The sequence below is a fragment of the Psittacula echo genome (genome assembly GCF_963264785.1).
Source record: "Psittacula echo genome assembly, chromosome: 9".
Taxonomy (NCBI): Eukaryota; Metazoa; Chordata; class Aves; order Psittaciformes; family Psittacidae; genus Psittacula; species Psittacula echo.
In genome coordinates, this window is record NC_137745.1 from 15,229,677 (window position 1) to 15,256,702 (window position 27,026).

At 34.6% G+C, this 27,026-nt stretch overlaps 1 protein-coding gene across 1 annotated transcript in view; it reads left to right on the forward strand.

The window, feature by feature from the left end:
- Positions 1–27,026, forward strand: part of ERC2 (ELKS/RAB6-interacting/CAST family member 2) — a gene marked incomplete at its 5' end in the record, with an annotated part of 347,626 nt that overhangs the window by 172,008 nt on the left and 148,592 nt on the right. The window contains 4 exons of the mRNA XM_080625511.1: positions 4,565–4,702; positions 14,394–14,534; positions 15,091–15,231; positions 24,762–24,955. Coding sequence (XP_080481637.1) covers positions 4,565–4,702; positions 14,394–14,534; positions 15,091–15,231; positions 24,762–24,955 — 614 coding nt within the window. The remainder of the gene's footprint in view (positions 1–4,564; positions 4,703–14,393; positions 14,535–15,090; positions 15,232–24,761; positions 24,956–27,026) is intronic.

Sequence of the window (27,026 nt, forward strand, 5' to 3'; positions counted from 1 at the left end):
ATGTACTTAGGTCATATCATGAATGTTAGTGCAAAGCTATGGAGCCTTAGCTTCCCCCTCTCGCCCCATAGGGTGAAACTTCAAATAGCTGTGGTAAAGCCTGTTAATTTTTAAATATTCTGGCTGACCTGATATTTAATAACTGATAAAAATTTCTGGCTGAAGATCTATAGTGCTTTCCAAAAACTATGCCTCTGTATATTGAACTTTCAGGTAGTAATATTTTTACAGGCGTGGTAGGGAAAGATGATTTCATTTTTTTCCTGAGTATTTCGTTGCAAATTATGCATGTACACACATGCATAAATGAATGGAGATGTTAGGACATCTGTACATACTTCTTTTTTACTGAGTCACTACCAAAGCTGGTTTCATGTTCTGGGATATACTGAGATGTTTCTGAAAAGGATCACATGAGACAGAACATTTATTATGAGTCTTACTAATAAAAATAAATTGCATGTAGACATTTAAAGTATTTGCATTTGAACAATAGCTAAGCATTTGTTTTCTGTTTTCATTAATAGATAAGGCTTTTTGTCTTTTATGTATATCTATGAGGCAGCTGCATAAGTCTGAGATGAGCGCTAAGATTTAAAGTAGTTATAGTTAATGTTCATGTTGAATTAATGCTGTTGTTTATTAAATCTCTTTTTCTTGTAATTCCATTAACTGTTCAGAGCAGAATGTAACAATACTTGGGAAATTGTTCAGTAGATTTTTTTTTCCCTTAAAATAGTGAGGGGCTTTTTTTTTTTTTTTTGTTGTAAATAATGAATATAAAACATTAAAGTGTCCTGTTTCCTCCCCTGTGTTTCAGTTCTAAATTAAAATTAAACTAAACTTGTATTATTGATCTACCTCACTGAAACAGACATGACCTGTGTTTTAAGACAATATGAATTTCAATGAGTTCATCTTAGAGAAATTTAGAATAGAACAAAATGAATTATAGGATTAAAATCCCATTGTTACTTATTTAAAACTCAGATACAGAGCTGGGAGGAAAGTATGTGGCTTCGTGGTTTCACTAGCTAGGCCCAGGAAGCTTCTGATAATTTCTCTCTTACACTTTAATGCGTATCTCTAAAGGCAGATTGTTCTAACATGGAACATTTTCTTTTATTATAGAATTTTCTTTCAGATTCATTGGTACACTACCTTAATTTTGATAATGAAAGTAATTTTCTTTTGAGAACTTGCTTTACTGTAGAATTTTAAAATCTGTCTGTGGGTGAGGTTTAATTTAATCCCTTGAGTATTTAAGAAACATTCCTAAGACCTCACCAAAAAGTGACAGGATTAGCACTTGCAGTTTATTGACATGATGCCTCATAGGAATGACATTTATCTGTAAGGGCATTGTTTTTTAAAAGGGACTACAGTCAGTTTCTGGGAATAAACACATGATGAAATACAAAACGAATTTTAGGGGCAGTTTCTCTTCATACAGTTCATGGCACAGGGACGTAACAGTTTACAGAGTTAAGAATTACATGTTGACAAAACTACACAGTAAGTAATTTCCTAACAGATAAAAATATAAGTGCTTGACGATTAAGAATGTCTTAACAGTCCCTGGCATAAATTGAATTCAGGCATGTGCAAAAGTAAGTCATTATTCAGCAATAAAATTGTATCCTTGCATATATGCTTGTGCCTAAATATATGCTGAAGAGTGACAGAGGCTACCAGAGGGTTTGTTGTTCTTTCTGGGTTTTAAAAACCCGGGAAAAACTAAGTCATATCTTGTGTTCCAACATTTTAGCATGTGAGACCGCCCAATCTCTTCGTCTCCAGTAATCTTTTTGAGAGAACTCTTTGTGCTTAACTGATCATAAAATCTTGTCTGCATTAGCAGTTCTTTACTAATCCCGTGCTCATCCCAACAACCAAACAAATACTCTGCGGTACTGATTCTACTTTCACATACTCCAGTGTGGTCCTGTTCCCATCAAAGTATTTCCTTCATATTTATATAGCACAAATAGAAGAATAATCAGATTCCTTCCTCTTATTTTATCTATGGCCTATGCATTGAATGACTTATTTTAAAGCAGTTGTGATTCAATGGGGATGTTTTTAATTTGCTGCCTGTTCTCTTTACCTCTGAGGAAAGAATTTTGTAAATGCTGAATAATTTTAGAACATGTTTTCTTGGTTAAGGGTTGGATCATATTTTAAATTAGTTTTAAGAGGAAGGAAATAGTGTAAATGCTGTGGAATTCAGATAAGCACTGTGCATAGGAAATAAGTACTTTAATTTAGGGTGCCTAGAATTGGTAGGTCAAGCTGATGATAATAAAGGACCAGATCTTAACTTTGTTTCAAAGAACATGTAATCAATATGCACTCTCCTGTTTTATTTCCCTTTTTTCTGGAGAATTTATTTTGGTGATGATGATATGTGCAATTGCTGAAGTATTCCACAGGGTGTCATGAGGTAGTTGTTGGAATCGTTAATACTTGGATGAGAGTAAAGAAACAGTGTGTGCAGTCCTCTGAATGCCAGTTAATGTAATTTTAGATGTGACTAATACACATGCCATAAAATAAAAAGTTCTTAACTCATTAACACATGTATTGTATTTCTGTATCTGTATAAAATATACACGTGCAGAAAAATATTACGAGAGGTGGTTTACAAGAGTGAGCTATTCTATGTCAGGTCTTCCCAAAAAACCTTTCTATATGTACCTTAGTATTTTATAGTTTACAGAGCAAGTGGAATCTTTGGCTGTAGCAGCAATCTGACATACCAAACTATGTAGAAAACCCCGAAAGGTCTACAGTGCTTGTATTTGCCATACTGTTATAAAGAATTTCTAATTGGAATGTGCTCCTCCAAACTGACTTTCAAATTTTATTTTACTTTTAATTTTTATTTAAGTTCTTTTAAAATTTAAACTTATTTAAACTAGCTTTATACAATGCGCGCAGCTGTACTCAGGATTTTATGATTTATTAATTATAGATATATATGATGTCAAAACTTAACTTCAGGCTTCTTTTCCTGCACATGTGTAATACAGCACGAGGAGAATTTTTACCAAAGTATGCCACAAATTAAAATGTGTTTGGTGATAACATTTTTGTATATGGAGACTAAATTTTTATTGATATAAGTGTTGACTTCTGCAGAGCTGCACATGCACTGAATTCAGCTTCAGGTTTGTAAAAGAATGTTTAAATACAATTAACAGTAATTGCAATGGATCCTGCTTCTGTTAAAATCTGAATTTCTTTAAATGGAAGTTATATTGGCCATCAGAAAGATTGCATTATGTATGAAATGAACAGCAAAAGTTGATTTCAGTAGCAACAGAACATGATCCAAAGTGTAAAATCACTGATGAAAGTAAGAATTTGAATCTCTGTTGACAGTAATAATTTCTCTAATTTTAACAGCATTATTTAAAACCTGTTTTGAACAGATGACACTGTATGGATTTAGGCATATCTGGCTGTATTATTCAAATAGTAGAAATAATGTAGACTTAATTATTATTATAATATAGACAAAATAATAGACTACTTATTTTTCTTGTTACTCTTTATTTGTAGAACAAATGTTATATGTGTTATGGAACAGTTTTTGGTTTTATGCAAGTGGTGTAATAGTGAGTGGCACTAGGAGTGTAGGTTGAACGGAGGCATGTTGGTTCTTCCGACAGACAGTTAATAAAATTTGCACATAAGACATACCATACCACGTCTTCTCTGCCTTATGCCCAGAAGGTCATCAGCCATAGAAAGTGATTGCCATGATAATCAGAAGCTGAGTCCTGTTCAGATTTGCTTCCAAAATCTACATGGTCCTGTGGACAATTTTTTGTGCAAAACGTGTCTGACTTCACCACTATAAATCATGACCTGTTTAACAGACCAGTGTGTTTCTAGGTACCTTAGCAGTATGTTTAAATACTCACTAGAGGAAGAACTACATCCATTTAAAGCTGGTTTAATATCCAAAATAGAGTGACATACTTTAAATCTTCATGAAGATGAAGAAAGTGAACGCAAATGGTGGCGTTTGGTTTGTTTTCTTGTTGTTTCCGGGTTTGGGTTTTGAAATATAAGCGTCCTGATCTTTGTCCAGGTAAGTTTCCTTTACAGCAGCATGCCGTGGAAGAAGAGGTTTTTAGAAAGGTAGGTTGTCTTCTTCCTCAGTTTAAGGCTTACTAAACTCGCTTTTCCTCTTTCTTTGTGCTTCTTATTGCAACTAGTATAATCTAAAGAGGTAATTCCGCACATACTTTGAATTACTGAGATAATGCAATACCTTAAACTAAAGTGATTAATATCAGAAAATATTTAAATAATAAAATACCTGAGCCCACTGAGATTTTTTCTATAATTTATTAGAAAATAATACTTCTTAGCTAAGGAAAACAAAATAGAAAGGACAGAAATTAAAAACTGTTGACATTATGCCATGTAAAAACTTTGCAGTGTACTAAGGCATATGTATCTTGTAATATGTATACATTCAATTGATGCTAGCACCCACTCTTTGAATGTTAAAACAAGGCTGATGAATATTCTAATCTGTTTTTATTTTCAGATTGAAAATCTACAGGAGCAACTTAGGGACAAGGACAAACAACTAACTAATCTAAAAGACAGAGTGAAGTCCTTGCAGACGGATTCTAGTAACACAGACACAGCGCTAGCAACCTTAGAAGAAGCTCTCTCAGAAAAGGTAATGTTTTCCCATGAAATAGCATTTTGTGCTACTATTAAGGGTGAAGTGTGTCCAGAAAATGTCTTTTTAAGTTGGTGTGGCCCTGTCAACAGGAGCCACACTAACTTAAAAATGGGCCTTGTTAGTAAAGCCTCTGCTCTAGTAGGATGGGCAAGGAGTGACTCCCAGCTGATGAATTGAAACATGGCTCTGTGGTAAAGAAGGATGCCCTTTTTAATCGGGATGGAGTAAATGGCCCAGGAGATGGGAAATTTTTCTCTTAGTCAATAGGAAGAGTGGTTGTTCCTTGAAAGAACTGAAAGGCATGGACACCTGACTTAAAGAAAGTAGAGTCTGGGGTATTTTTATGACTTTATGATCTTGATTGTCTTGTTCTTCTGTCTGTTAAGCAAAGTGTAAGTGAAGAGCCAACATCAAGTGACTGTACCAGCTGTTACCTTGGCTTGCTGTTAGCAATATTGGTTTCCTACACTGAGTTTCTAAGAGAAACTGTATTTCATAAAAGAATGGAGATTTTTTGTTTTCTTTAAAAGCTATATGCCTTTAATTTGAAAATACCTAGCAAAAAGGATAAATCTGGACTGTTTAAATTAGTGGCAACATTCCTACCAGTTCAAGTGATGTCAGGGTTTTTCTTTCAGTTGACTTTGAGTACGAGGTAATCCAAGTGAATTTATATGCCAAAAAAACCCCAGTACAAGTATCCGCTTTTTACAGCTCGCAGATCTGTATATATATATATCACTTAAATGTGCACAGATGAGTGCAACTAATTAACGTATTATGTGCCATTCTGCAGTGTGTAATCCTATGAAGGTATTTATGACTGTATACGACTCTAAAATGCCACGGTGGTGTTGGCATTAACACCTGAAATGCTAATGTTGGATTTTTCATTTCTTGCTATGTTTGATCATTTTACTAACATTTGTTTGGTTAACAACAGTGAAAAAGTTGGCATTACTGTTATTTCTGTGGCTTCATGTGGATAAGCTTACAGCATTTATGCAGTAAAGAAAGTTACATTCACTTTTAAATTTCACTGCTAATCTGGACACAGCACTCACCAATCTCACTGCCTATGATTAAAAAAATGACACAAAGTACTTTTCAGTCTTGTTTTTCCTCCATGTAAGTCATCTTTTCTGGATTAGTCTACATTGTTGCTTGCCCAAAATGTTCATAGGGGCAGCTGAGATTTTAAAGCCATCCTTTAACCATGCTACTGTTGTCAATGTACAAAGCAGAGTGAGTGTCTCACGGCAAACTTGCCAGTTCTCCCATGCGACTGAGCATGAAGTAGATTGTCAAAAGCCATTTGTATCCCATTTTCTACCTCAGTTATATCTGCAGCACTTCAGAGAAAGTGCACTTATGCAATACTTTTTAGCTGGGTAGTTTGCTCAGTTGCAATCTGTCTTCAATTGTAATGCTATTTCTCTCTTGAAAATATTAAATTCATGACAGTTTGCCAGGGTTCAAAGTAGAAGCAGCTAGTGTGGAGGTATTGAATAGATCATATATAGTCACCTTCTCATTACCAGAAATACACAAAGATTAAGAGGCACTGGGGTAAAACCTAATCTAAATTAATGAGTGGCAACTAGTTGTTCTCAAGTCATTTTGTACCCCTACCACTCTAAAAACCTTTGAAATAAATGTAAACTCTTTAGTAAATGTAAAAAGTTTTTATAATCTTGATGAAGTTCAGCATGTATCTGAAAATGAAATATTCTATTAATACCAGACATACAAATAGTAATATTTTACTAAATTCAGGATGTATTATTTTTCAATATTGTGGTGAGGATTTGTCCCAGAGTTTGATTGTGCTGTAAAGTTTCTTTGGGTATATGATAACTTGAAATGTGGCAACACTAGAGACCCTGATGGTGTGAAAATTGTGTCTCAAGCTTTATTTCATTGACTTGATGGAGATTCAAAGTTCAAGAAATGATGCTAATTTTAATATTTTAAAAAAATTCTATAAACTTAGATGCTTCTCTGAAATGTGTTTTTGCAGTTCATGTCAACTTCATTTGGAATTGCATAGATATATATGAACAGACACTTTTTAAAAGAATAAGTGTGATTAGTGGTTTTTCCAAGTGGAATTGATTAGAACTCACATGGGGTCCGTAAGCTTGAATTCTGTGTGGAGTAGTCACTTGCTTACATACAGTCAGCTGAGAATCACATCTTTCCTGCAGTGTTTGCAGGCTACTCTGAGACACACATACAATGAATCATAGAATCGTAGAATGCTTAGGGCTGGAAGGGGTGCTTTCTGCTGCCAGAGAATTTTGTCTTTTTGCAGCTGATGAAGGCAATGGTATCTATTGTAAGCCAATGCCTTTGAGACGTGGTGTGAAGCTGAGTTATGCTGTGGTTTCTGGTGACTGTTTCAATCACTTATAGAGAGATTGTTAGAAGTTAGGTGGCAGTCTATAAAGGGAAGAACTCAATATGTTAGTGATATGCTTATCATTCTATTTTACTTCAGAAATGCTACTTTGTTGCTGTTAGAAAAACATTATACAGAATTATTAAATAAAACTTTCTCTAAGAAATGAGCTTTATAACTTTTAAAAGTCAGTCCCAGTTCCTGGCAAATCTTTTTACGGTTGAGGTATAATTAGTATATTAGATTAAAAAAGGAGGAGGAAAGCAACACTGCACAGTAGAATTAATATCAGCGTTTGAGAAGCAGGATAACTTGATCTTAAAGCATTAGACACAATGAAGAGGAAATTTCCATGGTAAAAGCTTCTCTCTATGATTTTAATTGTTCATTGTACAAAGAAATCATGCACAATTTCATTCAAGGGTAGATTTTTCAGTCTTAAGTATGGTCTCTGGGATGTACTTACACATTGAAAGAAGCCAGCAGGCATCTTATAGAAGTTCCAAATGAACTAGTATGTCTACCTTTCTGATGTCTTCTGGCAGCTAAGTACCTTGACATTTTATTCTTACTTATGTGTGTCATTCCTATTTGTGTCCGGCATTCCAGCTCACCCTAGCTGCTCTCAGTCAGTAACCTTTCTTATCCCTTTTCCCATCTACAGTAACATTCTTAAGACCTACAGATTTTATTAATAGTTATTTACTTTTTCCACTGCAAATACTGGTAGAAATAGATTTTTGTCCAAACAGGAGAAAACAAGAACCCTTTAGTGATAGTTTCTTGTTAACAAGTGCATCAATATAAGTACTTTTATAAATCTAAATTTGTAACGCTCTCAAGAAAGGATGCTGCTGCTTTCATTCAACAACACCTGGTTTCCATGGAAATACGTTGCTTGTTTTTTGTTTATTTGTTTTTTCTAGAAACTGTGTCAGACCAACTTTGTAGCTGAATCATGTTTTCTACTCTTAGACTAGGTGAAACTTTTGGCTTTACCTTAATTCTTTGGCAATTCAACAGTTTTTCGAATTTTAATTTAAAACATAATTAAGAAAATACTCCAAGAAGCTCTTTTAAAACAGAAAGCAAGTTTATAGCAGCTTGGTTAACTACAGTTCAGTAAAATGGAATTTAATTGCTTTTCTTAGTTTCTATTGGAAGAAAAAATATGATCATATGATATGAATGAATTATGAGGCTATTTTTAAAGTCCAAAACTCAAATGTTTGAGCATTTATGTTTTTCCTGCATTATTCTTGAAAATACTCAGATTGAGATTTTGGCTCTGAATTAGGAACTGTGGCTCCTTATTCTTCATGAATATAGTTTTTTCCAAGTATCTGTTTCTGATTTTCTTTCATGTTTAGTGGCTAGGTAGCTGGTAATAAATGAGAAAACATTGTAGACATCATAAAACAGCATCAAAATTTCCCAAAATGAACTCTTTTAAATTTTTGGGTTATCCTGGCCTTATTACTGGTATAATTTGTTCTCTTGCCAGGAATCAGAAACAAATCAGCACAACTGCAGTCACTTTTGAGTGCATTTTATAACTAAATTGAAAAAGGTATTAACTGAGTCCTTCACCCCTAAGTTTGGAGCCCCTCCTAAATACTGAAAATAATTAACAACAATAAATTACAATGCAATAAACAAAAAAAATAAGCTTTAGGAAAACTAAACCAGTTTGAAAATCACAATATGGAAAAGTGCTATCAGCTTCCTTGATGTTCTAACAAGAAACTTTTCAAAGAATATCTCAGCTCTTGGACTGGCCCAAAGCAGCTCAAGAGGTTGCTTTCATGAAGCTGATATTTATAAAGTTGGTCCTACTGTAGCAGCATACGGCAGATAAGCAATTGAGTATGTCTGATAATAGAGCTATATGCTGTGGCAATTCAGTTCCTGCTTCTGTGATAAAGTGCTTCTGTGATAAAAATTCTAAATAGATTAGACCTGTGAGGTCCTAGATGAGTGCCTAAGGAAAGCTTGCCAATGCAAATAAGACTGAAACAAGAACACATTGCTGGGATTTCTGCAAGTTAGCTGTTAATCAAGTAAAACATGGTATATTAGGGCCTTTTAACACGTTTTTGACATTTAGCCTTATGCGGCTGACAGATAAATTAGTCTTCTTTTGTGATTGACTGAGAAAAGAATTATACTGTTCATTAATAAGATGAAATAGTGTTATGTAATTCATTATAGATGAAAAAGAATCATATAGGTAAATAAATTTTAAAGAGGGAAATGGTATAAAATTAAGTCTGAATATCACTAGGTGCATTCTAAATGGTTATTAAACTGTTCCACTTAGTGAAGACTGGCATTCTAACACAAATATTCAAGGGGTTAAGGATTTATATTTTTTGTTACTCAGAATAACCTGAAGTACCCTATAGAATCATAGAATGGTTTGGGTTGGGAGAAACCTTAAAGATCTTCTAGTTCCAACCCCCTGCCACAGTGGACACCTTCCACTAGACCAGGTAGCTCCAAGCCCCATCTACCCTGTCCTGAAACACTTCCCCGGAAGAGGCAGCTGCAGCTTCTCTGGGGAACCTGTGCCAGTGCCTATCCACTCTCACAGTAAGGACCTTCTTCCTTATATCTAATCAAAATCCCCCCTCTTTAAGTTTAAAGCCATTTCCCCCTTGTCCTATTACTACATGTCCTTGTAAATAGTTCCTCTCTAGCATTGTTTTAGATGCCTTTAAGTACAGAAAGACTGCAGAAAGGTCTTCCCAAAGCCTTCTCTTCTTCAGGCTGGACAACTTATCCACTCTGTTGTACGGGACAGCGTCAAATGCTTTGTACGAGTCCAGACTGATGACAACAATCACTCTTCCCTTTTTCACTACTGTAGCCCTGTTGTAGAAGGCCACCAAATTTGTCAGGCATGATTTGCCATTTTGGCTGTTACCAATCACCTCCTATTTTCCATGTACTTAGCATGACGTAGGATCTGCTACATGATCTTGCCGGGTACTGAATTGAGACTGAGTGGCCTGTAGTTCCTCAGCTCCTTGCTTTCTTCCTTTTAAAATATATCATCCCTTTCTCACATAATCTATATAAGCAAAAGCCAGCAAATAGTAAAATTAAAAAAAAAAAAGGTAATACATTTGCTGGTTTGTCATTTGTGTAATACTCAACAGTGTTGCTGTTGAAGGACCTTCATTCTGTATGAGCACATTTCTATCTTGAAATCCTGCCAGCTATGATTTAAAGAGAGATTTTGCCATTGGGCCGAATGAAGCCAGGAGTAGTCTACATCTGCAGTTCCAGAGGTCTCGGTGTATAGACAGCTGATAATGTCTTGGAAATAGATTAAATTTTAGCTAGCCTGCTAACTTTAGTTTTGACCATCTCTTTTTTACTGTGTGCAAACTGGAACATGCTATGCCATCAATGTGTATTTGTTTCTGAATGAAGTAAGTAGAAATGTGAGTTTTATATAAGTAGTCAACACTGTTTTCTGTGAAGATTCTTACAGTAACACTAATTTCCTAATATGTATGTTCAGTTAGGTAGATTGGAAAAAGGAGTCCCTGATGTTAGGGGAATGCTAAATGCAAAAGGAAAGTATCACTATGAACTTCCACACTTTTGAAAACGTTTTCCTTAGGAAATAGGCAGCAAAAAGTAACTATACCAATATTCTTATTCCAGCATTGTTCAGTATAGTGCTCATTGCTTTTCAGTGTCTAAAAGATTCAAAATACATTTATTTACAAACTGAAAGATAACTACTTACATGGTAAACATCTTCATCTAATTGTTTAAAAACCTTCTAATAACATTCAATTTTAATAATTTATTTATATATATATTTAGTATAAAATACTTCATGAAATGCAATTTTTAAAGTGGTGAGTATTGGTGAAACAAATTCTTACAGTTAGAAGCCAGTATTATATATGTGGAAGTTAAAAAAAAAAAATCAGAAGGAGATAAATGTTTTAAGTGGCTGTATAAGGGATATATTTGAAATATATCACGTTTTTCACTTAGGCCTAGTTTCACATCCAGTAATAGACTAGTTATACAGCAGCATCTATGAAGGTTAATACCGCACATCTGCTTTTGATACTTGATCTTAATAGCTCATGTTACACAATAAAATACTTTGCATCATAGCTTACATTTGCTATGTAAGCATAATGCAGAAGTTAATTTAAAAATATTTAAAACAAACAAAAAAAAGGAAATATAAAAATTAAGATTTAAGTTAAAATTCTAATACGCTTACTTGCACTTACACTGTGGTCTACACTTAGCTGTCTAATAAGTAACCACAAACATTAGAGACTTCAGATAAGTAATGATAAACGTTAGAAGCTGAATTTTTCTATTTCTTTAATTGGCATTTAAACATTTTCAGAGAAATGCATGACACATTAAAGTAAAATTGATTTTAAGTGTAATCAAGTTTTAAATCAGTAATTTGAAATAACAGAATATTTATTCAGTTCATACAGAGAGTGGTTATCAGTTTTAAACTTTATACATGCAGATAAAACAGCATTTAAATGATAGGAGAGTGAATAAATGGGAGATCTTCATTAGATCACAGTATCACAGTATCACAGTATCTTAGAGATTGGAAGGGACCTCAAAAGATCATCTAGTCCAATCCCCCTGCCAGAGCAGGAATACCTAGATAAGGTTACACAGGAATGTGTCCAGGCGGGTTTTGAATGTCTCCAGAGAAGGAGACTCCACAACCCCCCTGGGCAGCCTGTTCCAGTGTTTCGTCACCCTCACTGAGAAGAAGTTTCTTCTCAAGTTTAAGTGGAACCTCTTGTGTTCCAGTTTGTACCCATTACCCCTTGTCCTATCATTGTTTGCCACTGAGAAGAGCCTGGCTCCATCCTCGTGACACTCCCCCTTTATATATTTATATACACTAATAAGGTCACCCCTCAGTCTCCTCTTCTCCAAACTATAGAGACCCAGCTCCCTCAGCCTTTCCTCATAAGGGAGATGCTCCACTCCCTTAATCATCTTAGTTGCCCTGTGCTGGACTCTCTCCAGCAGGTCCCTGTCCTTCTTGAACTGAGGGGCCCAGAACTGGACACAATATTCCAGATGCGGTCTCACCAGGGCAGAGTAGAGGGGAAGGAGAACCTCTCTTGACCTACTAACCACCCCCCTTCTAATACACCCCAGGATGCCATTGTCTTTCTTGGCCACAAGGGCACAGTGTTGGCTCATGATCATCCTGCCGTCCACTAGGACCCCCAGGTCCCTCTCCCCTACACTACTCTCTAACAGGTCGTTCCCCAACCTATATTGGAACCTGGGGTTGTTCCTGCCCAGATGCAGGACTCTACACTTTCCCTTGTTATATTTCATCAAGTTACTCCCTGCCCAACTCTCCAGCCTGTCCAGGTCCCGCTGGATGGCAGCACAGCCTTCTGGTGTGTCAGCCATTCCTCCCAGCTTAGTGTCATCAGCAAACTTGCTGATAGTACACTCAATTCCCTCATCTAAATCATTGATGAATATTGTAAATAATACTGGTCCCAATACTGACCCTTGAGGCACTCCACTAGATACAGGCCTCCAACTAGACTCCGCCCCATAGACTGCAACTCTCTGGCTTCTCTCCTTCATCCAGTTCGCAGATGCTTTGTGAAAGGCAGATATATATATATTACATATATATATATTATCATATATATATTTATATAATATATATATAATATAATATATAATCATATATTATATATATATATTTATATATATATTTATATATATCACAGATATATATATTACATATATATATATGTAAGCTGAAAATAAAAGGGAACACCTACAGAAAACTTCCCTGTCTTCTGTGAAAACACTGTATTCCGTTTCCTCGTAAGCAGTTCCTTTGCTAAGTGGTATGAAAGGAGGAACAGAAAAGCAGAGGCAGTGGACACTTGCCACCAGAAATGCTGATGTGTTAGAAAGGAATAAATTGTGAAAACTGGGGAGGGAGACTGAGGAGAGGAGAAACAACCAGTGTTTGAGGTACAGAATCTGTAAAATGTCTCTGCCTATTCCACAGAACCAAGACTTTTGGAGATCATGTAGTCCAGCTGTTCAAAGCAGAGTCAACTGGAGCAATTTGCCCACAGTCTTGTCCAGCTGGGTTTTGATTATCTCCAAGGTTGGAGTCTGCTGGAATGAAAATCACAGCCTTGATTTTAGGCTCCTTTTTATGCATGTATGTGTCGATAGTTGGCTTTTTTGCAAAGTACGCCTTGAGCATACAAACCCACAGAAACAGTCTTCAGAAGATCCTATGGGGCTTTAAGAAACATCACGTCTAGTGTATGGAGAAAACAAATGAAAGACTAGGACTGTCTGAATGATATATGCTTTTTAATGGTGCTGTTCCCACTTCAGCTAACTTCAATAATGAATTAATATTTTTCTTTCATCATAACGACGGAGTTTATTACAAATTAGAATGGGATGTACAGCTGCTTAAATGTTGCTTGCGTTGTAGTGTTTGTTGAGGTATAACCACAGCTGAGGTTATATTGATACTCTCAGGTAAAGCTAAACTTCAAGTTAGTGTGTGTATAAGTGTGTGTATGTATATATGTGTGTGTGTATATATGCGTATATATATAGTGTGCATGTGTCTGTATGTATATGGCAATATAAGGAATTACGAACAGAAGGAATTAGCATGAGATTTTCTCTGTAATAGTAGTTTTCAATCATGTTGACCAGTTCTGTGAAACAGTATTTTAAATATTGATCCTCTTTTTTCTCTCAAAATATTTTTTAAGACATGCAAACTGTAAGTTATTGATGGTTAGCAAGTGACTGATTTCTAAATTTCTAAGTTTTGAAAACTTCTTGCAAGCACTATAGAGTCTACTAGAATTCAAAAAACATAACCAAATTCAAGCTGAGTAAACCAGTCATGACTTCTCTGTTTTGAACTGTTATTCAAGACTTCAGTCACTTACGAATACAGCAAATGCATTAGTGACATGAATAACTTTACATATTTATCACATGATCAAACATATTCATATCGGTATAGATGTTTAATGAAGTTTGTATACTATGTTACTCTTATCAAGTATTGAAAACTTTGATCTGATGCTTTTGAAATCAGGGGAAATCTTGCATTGAATTTAATACCATTAACATAATTATACTCTGCTTCTGAAGGTTGATTTTTCTAAGTGCTACTTAATGGAAAGAAATTTTATTCTCTCTTTTCTTAAATGATTCCCAACTTTTCCATTTTGCAATTCTTTCCCTTGTTAGGAAAGAATAATAGAGCGCTTGAAGGAGCAAAGGGAGCGAGATGACAGAGAAAGACTTGAAGAAATTGAATCTTATAAAAAAGAAAACAAAGACCTGAAGGAGAAAGTTAATGCTTTACAAGCTGAACTGACAGAAAAAGAGGTCAGTCTTTCCGGTAAAATCTGTGCTTTTCTGTCTATGTTATTGTGATGGAAGAAAGTGAATTAGGATTACTCTTGAACTGTTTTAAGTACTGAAATTCTGCCACTTCAGTGGTCAGCTTCTGAACTGCTATTTTCTTAAGCAAACTTCTTAGTACTCACTTTTGTACGTAAAATACTGCATCAGTTCTTGCATAGTTGTGTGTCATTATCTCTATCTTTTCCTTTATATAAGCCTCCAGTATGCTCAAGTATTCCAGTGTTGCTCCTGTTCTCATTTGTCAGTTAGCTCAATAGAATTCAAAGTCATTGTACCTCCAGAATATAATGTCAGCTTGTGTGTATTACAAGTGTTTCTGTGTTTCGGTCTGTGCCAGCTTTTGGGGTTCCAATTGTTTGTATTCTCAAAATGGTGTCTGTTGCTATAAATGCTTATCTCTGTGTCAACTCTTTTTGGGGAAGGGGAGGGGGAACAGGATCTGAGTGATCACTGAGTTGGCAATAAGGTAGTGTCCTGGTGACTAGGAATTAACTGTTTATTCTTGGTCGTTTTTCAGTCTAGTTTAATCGATCTCAAAGAACATGCATCTTCATTGGCATCAGCAGGGCTGAAAAGAGACTCCAAACTTAAGTCTTTAGAAATAGCCATAGAACAAAAGAAAGAAGAGTGTAGTAAGTTGGAAGCACAGTTGAAAAAGGTAAGTTCCATCTTAAACAAAGAACAACAAGAATCAGAAAAAAATCGGGAGTAAATCTAAAATTTAGCCATCTTACAGTATTTGCTGATGCTTGCATCAAATACTGCTAACTTTTTTTATGAGGTTTGTATCAAAGCCACTAGGTGAGCCTCAGAATTTATCCTGAATACCTATATGAGGGAATTCTGAGAAGCTGCTACAAATAGATGAACTGGGAGTAGTACATTAGAGGGAAAGTAGAAGGGCAGAAAGAAATTATCAAATTTGTATGTATGTGAGTTTATACATCTTTTAGAAGTAGACTGAAATGTTTGTAGCATGGGAAAAAATTAAAGGCTCATCAAAAGAATGCTGTACTTCCTAATAAAAAAAAATTCTGCTTCCAAAACTTGAACTGTAGCTAGGTTTTATTTTGGCATTTTTTTGGCTATGTTGGTGAACACATATTTGTGATAATTAAGCGAAATAATGCATAGTTTAATTCAGCTAGCAATTCAGTATTTCTGTTCAGCAAGTAGTGGAAGCAAGCATTTAAAGGAAAACATACAAATCCTGTATTTTATAACATGGTTTTATTTAAATTGATGCATCCAAATAGTTTTTGCTTAATGCATTTGCAAGTTTGTTGATGCCTTTTCTACCATACATTGTTTCTTTGACCTGTTTCTATGTCATTTGGTAATGTCTGCTCTCATTGTTCTAACCAATCTCATGATGTATTTGATGGGTTTAAGCATTATGTTTGCCCACTGCAATTCATGATTAACTGTGTGTCAAACTTTAATTTTTTATATTGATATCTAATGTTTCATTTTCTAGAAAAAACTGTTTATTTGTTCTGTGAAGGTTAGCACTGTTAGGATAATATTCTGACACTCTCTTTACCCAGGTTGAATAGTATCCTGCGCCATGTTTAAGTATTGTTTCAATAGCCTTATCCGGGAAGAAGATGTTGCAAAGTATAAAGGATACTGGAGTGTAACCTTACACTTCTATTATTTTTTAATTCAGAATGAATATATGCAATTAGGTGCAAATGTTTGGTTGTAGAGAGGAAGGAAGGGAATCTTTATCTATAAACATATACAAAAGCTTTTAATGTAAACACAAATACTTCATATGTTTGATAGCTTATAAATGCTGTTGATGTCAGAATGAAAATATCCAAATAAACTGTTTCTTGGGAAATCCTTGATTTTCTTTTGTTAGAAAATCTGTTTGTTTACTTTGCACTTCACTACAAAATATTTTTCATTACTATCTGACATCTTATTTTCTTCATTTAAAATAGTTATAAAAACCCTAAAAGCACAGATCACTAAAAAAAAAAAAAAAAAATCAAAATCCTCTTTAAGGACTTGAAATCCTAAGTCAATCTTTTATGATCGTACATATAAAGACATCATAGAGTCACGGAAAAATAAGCACTTATAAAAGTCAGAGAGTGTCTGGCCGTCTTTCATATAAAAAGGGAGTATGTTCCCTGTGCATAAATACAAAGGATTATTAAATGAAAGTTGAAAATATAATAGTTTTATTATATCATAAATGCAGCATAAAGCCCCAATGGAAATTCATCCAACATTTGTAGGAGACCAGGTATTTCCACAATAAAAGGTAGTTACAACCTTCTTTGTGGGCATGTTTAGTTGAACAGAAACAGTGACTGTTAATGATAGTAGACTCCAAACAGTAATTTTCAGTTCACATTTTCGCTAATAAAATACTTTATGTTCAAACCTGTAAATATCCTGTGTTAAAAGTAATTGGTCCCCAGAAAACTGCCTTCACCATGTTTTCACTTAGAAAACTAACTGAAACAGAAATCTGGGTTATTCCTGCATATGTCTGAGTCAGAGTAGGAGGGAACATCAGCATAGTTCAGAGTAAATTAACCTGCATGTCCCATAAGTGTGCTTATGTATGAACATTAACCATTATGAAAAGTAGAAGGAGTGGGTACTGTTTATATCTCATTTCCAAAAGTGACTCCAAAGGGCTCTCTGTTACTCTGAGAAATTTGAATGCAGCTTTCCCATTACTCCTTTCTAGAAATATTATAGAGCAGACACTTTCATTATGGTATTATAGAGTTATTATAGTTTAGTGTTGATGTATATGTTTTAACAAATTAACTAATAAATATGAAGGTAGCATTCAATGCACATTTGCTAGGAGTTAGTTTTCCATAAGAACTGATGGTAATAAGTACTGTTCCTGAAAGAGAAGGTGTGCAAGGACAAGTCCAAACATAGTCTGTAAATTAAAAAAAAGACCAAACAACAACAAAACAAACAACCCACAACTTTATTTAAAAGTTTGTCTTCTCTTGTTTCCTCCTGGTTTTGGAGAGAATCAGATTCATTTATTGATAATAAAGATAGTTTTGATTTGGTCTGATTAGACCCAGGATTTTTCAGTATCACATAACTAGATTGTTTTCATTTCAGCAGAAGAAAATATGCTGATTCTAAACCCACTATTTTAATTCTATAGAGTAGATGCATTTCAAAAAATAATAAATAGGATATTCGTAAAGAGTAACTATTCATGCGACTGTGCTGTATTTTTGTACACAAAATAATGTTTAAAATCATAGACATCTTTATTAAACTTTCTGTGACAAAGATTCTGGGTTGAAATTCATAAAAGTAGAAAAAAAATCAGAAACCCAATAAGAATTGTCAATGATTTTTTTTTTACCAAAATGTCATAGTTTTTGTTCACTTAGTTTGTATTGCTACTACTGAAACAACAGCAGGAATTACCTAATAGGTAGCAAAGTGGTTTTTATATATATATATATATATATATGTGGGTGTGTGTATATATATATAATCTTATTATCCACTCTAAAATTTCCTCCTTTTGTTGTTTTTCATTAACTTAAATTTACTTGCTTACTGACATACTGCAGTTGCTAAAGTACTTTTTGCTCAGCTGTACTGTTTGAATATCATTCTGCATAGAAAATTCAGTCTTGTGTTAAACAAAAAGAAAGTAATAAATTTAATGATACAATTTAATTAATCTTTTATTATTACTGTCTTTGAAGCTTTGGTGATAAATTGCAGCCTCAGCCAAAAGCACTTCTCGTGATTCATTGCTTGAGACCAGCACTTAATGTATCATCAAAAGTGGACACCTTTCTTTATTTCATGGGTTATTTAACTTAAGAAAGGGAAAGTAACACAAACCTTACATTTCTTACTCCAGCTATTCTTTCTTAGGAGCCAAAGTCAACATTTATGTTTCCCCTGTGCCTCTCACTTTCACCAAGGAATGTTTAGAATCTTAAATTTCTACTTTTTAATGACAAGTTCTTCTGTGCAAATGCACTGGTTTTGTTGAGCTAATGCTGTTTTCCTGGATCTTTCCTTCTCTTCCTGTCTGTGCTTCACTCCCTTCCAACTTTGCAATGTAGCAAGCTGAACAGTTGTTCAATCAGATGTACAATCCAGTAAGTTCTTCTTTAAAATGCCCGCTGTAACATATGAAAGCATGAGGATCCATTACCTTACTGTCTCGTGCCCTTCCTCTGTGGAGCTTTGCTGGATACTTCTGATGCTCACTATGCTGTGTTCGTTATACCCAAATAAATGAACTTTGTGGACTTCAAGGCCATTTTTAAGATATGAAATGTGTTAAATAGGTACCTATAGCAGTTCTGAGAAATAAAACGTCCTAGCCTTTGGGTCCTCAACTTCTCCATTAGAAAAAGCATGCAGATGATTTTTATTTTTTTTTTTTTTTTTTTGCTTTGCTTTGCTTTTTAATTCCTCCTTCTGCAGTACTTTATTTGATCCTTCAAACTTAGATAACTTTTATTCAGTCTATCTTAAGTAACAGAGTTGATTATACAAGTAATAGTATCTAGGAAGTGACTAATAGTGTTTTCAAAAATGCATATGATTAAAATGATACAGATCAGTTTTACTCTCAAAACTGTATACGTTCAGCATACATACATTAAGAACATGAAAACAATCCTATCTAATCAAAGAAAGTGCTGAAATGTAGAATGGTGAACACCAAGGGCAGTTTTGAAAAAAGCCAAACAGTATTACTTGGGCTTTTTAAGCCTTATTATTCTTCCCAGCATCTGCTTTAATTGCACAATATCTACCCTTTTGACTTGACTGTGTCTCTTTTTCAATTTGAGGAAGAGCTGTAACAACCATTCTCTTGGCAGAGAACAGTTTCCATTTTTTTTGGCTGTGACTGTTACATTTAATGTGCTGTGAGCATCACAGTACAGAACAAATGATGTAACTGTAATAGCAATTTGAAAGCTATAGTTTACTTAGTAATCATAGTACCTATTGAAGAAATGGTTTTGTAGTTCAGGTAATGTGATATTTTGCATTAGAGAAAATATTGCCTTGACTGAATGTCCATGGACCAGGATTCCAGCTTTGGAGTCTATTAGTGCTAAGATTTGTAACTTCTGACCTTGTAATAGGTAATGTCATGCTCTATGTATGGGAAGGACAGTCCCACAGAATGTGCTGTATTTACTTGTAAAGTTATTGATTAACTGTTTTTAGAATCGAGTTATAAATTGATTGTAAGTAGCATAAGCCCTGATGTTATCACCTCTACCATCCAGCACGCTGATGGTCAAAGAGCTTTTCCGTTTGAACAATAAACCCCTTTTTTCTATGATCATCTTGGCTCACCTTTGTGGTAGTTATGTTTCTGTTTGTATCAGTTGCACTCCCACTATGCGTGTCTTTTCAGACTGGAGTCTTTTTTGTCTTAGTTTTAATCTTGATTTTAATAAATGCTTTCTATTCCTTATTTCAATATTAGTTATTCTACTGTATAGAATTTGTTTGTTACTTCCTAGTCTATTTGTGTGCAGTATTCTCAAGTCAGTAATTTTTTGGTTTTTCATTTTTTCTGCCTTTAAGTGCTTCATTTTCAGAAGGACAGCCTGTTGGCAGTCCAAAATAATGGATGCAAGTTCCATTTCCTTTGGCACCAGGCAGCAATTGTCATGTGCCCATGAGACAGGTTCTGTTAAGTAAACTTTTCTTGTTCTTTTTTTCTCCTGCTTATATGTATATCAGCCTATTTTTAACAATGTAAGTAGCAATGATCCTCTGCTCCCTCAAAACCACCTACGATCTTGAAATGAAATTGTGATTTGATTCAAGTTAATGGCAACATATTCTTTGAATTCTGCAAGGCTAAGATTTCACTTTTGTTCTTTGAGAGGGCATAATAGCAGTTACTTGAAATGTTAATAACTGCAGATCATCAAATGTAAAATGTTTCCTTGACCTTTGTTGTTGAGAATAATAGTGTTACAAAACCCCAGATTACAGTCTGTTCTTAAAATACTGAGATTTAAATGCTTTTCTGTTCACATGTGTTGGAGAAAAAAACAGTCAATTTCTGAGTAGACCTTTTTTATGTCATACAGGTATCAACTCGAAGACTTTAATTTATTGCTGAATCTGATGTTTTTAAAACAGAGCAATGGATAGAAAATCTTAAATAATAAGGAGACTACAAAAAATTAAGATTACAGGAATTATTTTTTTTTTAGTTTATTACTGAGAGTAATAAAATTTGAAGGATCTTACAAAGTAATTTCTTGCATGTAAATTCTGCTGTTTCTTTTTTTTCCTTTTATGAAATACTTGATTGATTTCTGTGTATGTTTGTGTCTGAAGCTTTAAAAATGAAATACTGTATCCATCCGTTTCTGTTATGCAGAATAATGTGTGCATGATTGTATCATATAGACTAAATAATTCATGTTGCATGTCTGTGTTATATTACCACAGTGTTTCTGTAGGAAATTTGTGGTTTACCTATGGAAATGTTCCTTTACTTCTAAAATAGTTGTAGTACTTATTAATCAAATATCAGAGGAGATACATAATCCCTGTAAAAATTAGTGAGATTCTAATAGTAGAGTGATATGCTATTTTTATTGAATTGTAAAAATAACATACAACATAGTCACAAGACTGACAGACAAACTTCATAAACCAAGTGTGCTAGGTTGAAACTAGCTTAATCTGCACACACTAGTATTATAATTTACAGATAGATTAAGAGATCAATTACTTGACTGCTGAAAGGTATGCATGAACTTTTCGCTCTTACCCATAGAAACACCATAAAACCAGAAAATGTATTCTTTCCAAGAAAACAGAGAACTTAGGGAAGAAAGGGAGTGACAGAAATGATAAAAAGGATAGAAGAGAAGATAGTAGTAGGCAGAGACGTACTGATTCTTGTGATAACCATGCAGCTTCCGGATAGAAGTGATCCAAGCCTGTCTCCCACAGCCAGCCTGCAAAACAAGCCAAAGAAATCTGCCCTGTGTGGGAGCAGGGTCAATATCTGTGAGCTGCCTTTCATCTCCTTTGGGCCTACTGTTTGACCTCAGAAGTCAAGTTCCATCTGTCAACAAATCACCCCTGATCTGTATATAACAATTAAAAAAAAGTGCCTAGTTCAAATCCAAACACATCTTTCAAAACCATAAATATAATAGGGCTCTTATAAGTAATTCTATGCCTTTGTCCTGAGAATGTCAGATGGATTGTGCTTTGCTCTCTTGTAGTGTTAGCAGCTTTGTTTACAACATGAGGATTCACTTAAAGGGAGTATCACCTGCAGAAAGCTCTTTTTAAAAATGTTAAATGTTCTGTCTCTCTTTTTATCTAACTTTCCTTTCCTTGCATTAAGGCAATGCCCTTGAAGAAATCTGATTCCTGCCAACAGTCCAAAAATATTCTATAGGAAATACTTGTGAAACTAGAGGCAACTAAATTAATTGCTGGTTTGCAATATTGGGATAGTGGGATCTTTTTTCTTTTTTTAAGATAAGATTAATCTTTGTCCTTGAACTGAACATTTATATTGGTTTATATGTGATATTATAGATCTGTGCTGCACCTGAATACACTGTATAGGTTGGATACTTAATCACGTTGGTTTTAATCATATTTTAAGAGTTCTGCTTCATATTGAAAACCATAGGGAAATACAGTGACCAAGTATGTGCTATAGAATTTTCCAGAAACACATCCCACAAATATAGAGTGACATGAGTATCACAGAAAGCACAAGAATTGAAAATACTTCTGCAACCTAAAACTAATTTCCTAAGCATGCTATTGAGCAAGGGTTATAGGGCTAAACTGAATAATATAGTTTATATCTAATACAGCAGGTGATGTTTTAGTTATAAGCCATGCAGTAGATAATTTGTTCAGTAAATTTCTGATCTGCTGTGTGAGAGGAATGTTCTTTGATAGCTGAACATTTGGCATCTTGGCAGTTGGAAAAAAAGGAGCTGAAGCTGAGAGTTCTTGTATACTAAAGTGAAGAAGACTGGTTAGAGGCAGGAAGGTGGGTGTTTTGCTTGTTTATGAAATGATGGAAGCAAGGCTGGTAAATAAGTGAATTAGACACTAAAATAAATGGAAGGGAAAGAAAGATGACAGGGAGGAATATGAAAGAGTGATAACCTCTTGAGGGGAACTGGGAAATTCTAAATTAACCCTTAGGAGAGGAAGAGAAATCTGAAGAGCAATAGGGAAGAGCATGCTCTTTGCAGAAGTTTCTTAGTATCTTAAAGGTGTGAGCTGGGTTGTTTGACTGGGTTTATTATTATTATTTTTTTTTAATTTATTTTTCCTTGAGTGAATTTATCTTTACAAACCAATGGAATTATTTTTATTCTTTGCTAAAAAAAGTGTTAATTTTTGAGAGATAAAACATTGCCTAATATCTTAATAAGCCTGTTGGAAAATTGAATTACTTTGCAGCTGGAAACTAGTACACAGCTCTCACGTAATTGGCTCTGAGTAAATTTCTTGAAACAATTAACACCTGGTATAAAATAAATCAAAGTCTATTATTAAAGTAGGAAGATATATGAGGATGAAAAGGTATTGGTTGCTAGCATCTCACCCAGACAGTAAATTCAAGATACTCTTTGCATGTTGCCTTGAAACAAACTCTGGGTTAGAAAAGTCCTGTATCTGCCTAGGATTCAGGGCTGGAGCATGTATTACTATCCAAAACAGAGAGTTTGAAGAGCAAAGCCACTGGATTTGTAGGCTTCTCATGTCATTCCCTTGGCTCATTTTGGTAATGAAATATTTCTTCTGAATAAGAATCTCACAGTAGGATAAATAACACTTAAAACCTACAATTTTTTTTCTATTATCCTCATGCTTAAGTGATATGTTACATGCAGACACCCTAAGTTTCTTTCCTAGTAATTTCAACATGTTAATTGTAATTACAGTCAATGAGACTTGTTCTTATTTATACAGAAAAATTTATCCATTGCAAAGAACATGAACCTTCTGGTATCTGTAGTTTAAATTATTTTTTTCCAAAGCACGCATGTTTCATTTTGACCTGCATTTCTTTCATTGCTTGCTTGCATTGTCTGTTCCTTGAAATTAGAGAAGGATAAGTAAGTCCATGTCTTCTCTGCGTCATCAGATAGTTGGAGGACCTTCAGTTCTAAATATCCTGAATTTCTGTATAATTCCTGTATGTTAAGAGAATGTTATCTGAATTTTCTATGTTTAATGCGCACTGCCTTAAACTACTTGTTTTTTCCTTGCCTGCTCTTTCAAGATGCCAATTAGGAATAATGGGAAGCAAGGGGTAGGCTAAGCATTGCAGTGCATTGTTGTTTCCATCTGTCTGTGATTATTCCAGCCAACAGTTTAAAGTACTTGATGCCAGATCATGCTCCCATTGAAGTTAATTGGGTTTTTGCCATTAGATTTGATGGGAGTAAGGTTGGGCTCTGCACTGCTGTTGTTGTATTCATTGCGTTCTTTCTTGTCTGTGAAACTGCCACCCATCCATGCATGTGTTTGCCAGGTTTGTGCTGTTTACACCAATGGGCTTGTTCTTCTGATGTTTCAGGTTAAGTATTAACAATAAGAGAAAAAGGATTATCGGGTAAAGTGTCTGTTGAAAGCAACTTTGTAGTTTATTGGTTTGTCTTTTAATTGGTTTGTCTTTTAAAAACAGCACTGCATAAAAAATAATTTCTTCCTTTTAAATTCTTCAGACTACATTTGAAACATCTGGTGATACAGATTACAATATACGTGTATCTGAGTGTGCATATATACACATGGACAAAGTGTGTGTATATATGTGGGGAAGAGAGAGAATATGATTTATTAAGAAATTGCCAATATAATTGAAACACTTTAAAAGCTTAATGTGAATTAAATTACAAGTAGATTTTTTTTTTTAATTTAAAGAACACCCTTTAAATATGGTCACTTTAATATGTAAACAAACGTTAGTAAATCCCCTCCCCCTGCAGGATGATAGCATTTGAGTATAATTTTAGACTATGAAGTTATTTTCATTCCTTTTTATAATGCTTCTGTAGAAAATACTGTAATCAGACAGAAACACCCATAATCCTTTTTAAGAAAAAAATCAATCTCCGAGACTGAAGTAAAGCTCTTAAAGCTGTATAAGTTATCATCATCCTTACTTTTTTAAAAATCTTGATTCTGAAGGCTCATGAGGCTGAAGAGGAGGCACGGATGAATCCAGAATTTGCAGACAGAATGAAACAGCTTGACAAAGAAGCATCATACTATAGAGAAGAATGTGGCAAAGCTCAGGCTGAGGTTGACAGACTTCTAGAAATACTCAAGGAAGTAGAGAATGAGAAGAATGACAAAGATAAGAAAATTGCTGAGTTAGAAAGGTAATTCTTGTATTATTTGTCTTACATTAAGTGGCATTTTTATTTACTTGGTCTTCATTGCAGAGCAGAGCAGTTAAATGTAGAATGTGTTTTTTCACAGAATATTTGTTATCTTCTGATTTTGGAACAATTTAAGGTTTCCACTTTTTCAGTAGTCTCTGTAAAAGGAACATATATAAAAAAGCCATATGCAATTTACAATGACAAGAACCCTCCCAGAAAACCCTTTAAAGAGCAGTCCTATCTTTCTAGTAACTGGTAAATTAAAATTGTCCCTACACATGTTTCTTCATTGCGAACAGCAACATCAGTTCTCAGAAGTCCTGAAAAGTATTGGTAAGTATTTCTAACCAGTCCCATGACAATTAATTAATAGTTGTAACCATTTTTTGGTGTTTCTCTAGTTTTTGTCTGCTTCAATTTTCTGGCACTGACCAGGCAGTGTTTGTCTCGTTTCTGGGAAGGTTGTACAGTCTTTGCTTAATGGAGACAGGAGGGTTTGGGGGTCTATTTGTCTCTTACCCTTCAGAACTAAATAATTCTGGGAACCTTCTCCCATATGGTATACTGCCATTTATTTGATTGATAAGCAGTTTATGTGGATCTCTTTGTTCCCTTCCTGTACTTAGCCATTCTTACATGAATGAAAGAAGGAATTTGATATTTTCAGATATTTTATATAATTGTTTTCTAGTGATCAAGTGAGAAGAAAAATGCTTTATGGTTCCCAAAGAGAAGTTTAAGGGATCTCACTGTTATGATTATTGCTAGTCAAGACAAAGCACTGCTCTGTCCCATTAGGGAGAATTACCGTGAAAGAGGGGAAGGTCTGCTGGAAATGTTGGTTACCCTAGGGGTGAAAACCAGCCAGCTTGAAAAGAAAGCCATGTAGAGCATCTTTTACTGATGATGACTTATCAACCTTCTCGGTTATCTGTTGCCAATACTTATCTTTCTCTGCAGACATTTGGCAATGGTTTACTAATCATAATACCGAAGAGTATAGAATTATCAGTCAAAGCGTCATGAGAGCCAAGATCTTAAATTTAAAGTGAAAAAAGATTTGTACTCAAAATAGAACTTTTTAGAGTTGTTTACATGAGGACAACTTTAATTAGCAGTTATATGTTATAAATTAGAATACTGTAGTGGTTGCACAGATTTTAATGTGTAAAGTAGATACCAGAAGAAGCTGGTAATGCAGAGTGGTCACTTTGGCACCATGACTGAGAGTTCTGCCTAAACTCTCTAAAATCCTAAAGTGGCATGTTGGAAAAATATAACACAATTAATGAATTTGTGTGGTCAAGAAAGTGCTGCCTCTTCTACCCATCAGTGCATGTATTGTAGGGGTAGTTACATACCTGGGCTTGTAATACAGTGACTCCAGGTGTGACCAAGCTAGTGGAAACTCACTGTGTAGTTTTTACAGCTACGGTAACTGATATCCTCATTGGGCTGTAAAACCTACTGAATTATTGTGTGACACTAGATGCAATAGCAGGCGTGATAAACTTTTGTTCAAGAGGATGATCTTAAGAGATTCATGAAGTAGCAGTCACGTGTGTGTTGAATGGTTGAATATTAAAATGACAAGATTAATAGATAAACATGAAGTAGGGAAGCTTGTGATCTAAAATTTTAGTAAATGTTAATTTAAGTATTTTATATAAAGATACCAATAATTGATATAGAATAGTAGATTTATCTGGATTTAATTGAGAATTATCGATTGAGAAACAATGGTTGCAAACAAACAAGGTGCCAAGGGAGGCAGAGCTGTTCCTATGGCCTTGTCAGAGTACCACCTCTTCTTACTGTATGAGAACCTTGCAATGGGTTATGTAATAGGCAATGTTTTCTGGTTTTGTATTAATGTATTTTTAAAATTCGATGCATTTTCATCAGTGACATTTTGAGACGCCAGCTCCAGTCTGTTAATTGTTGATGAGGGTGTTGATCCTGAAATAACTTTTCAGAAAATAGTTTGGTACTGAACAGATCTTTTGAACAAGATATACTGTGCTTTGAATGTGAAGTAAAAGTAAAGCTTTGCTATGAACCCTCAAGT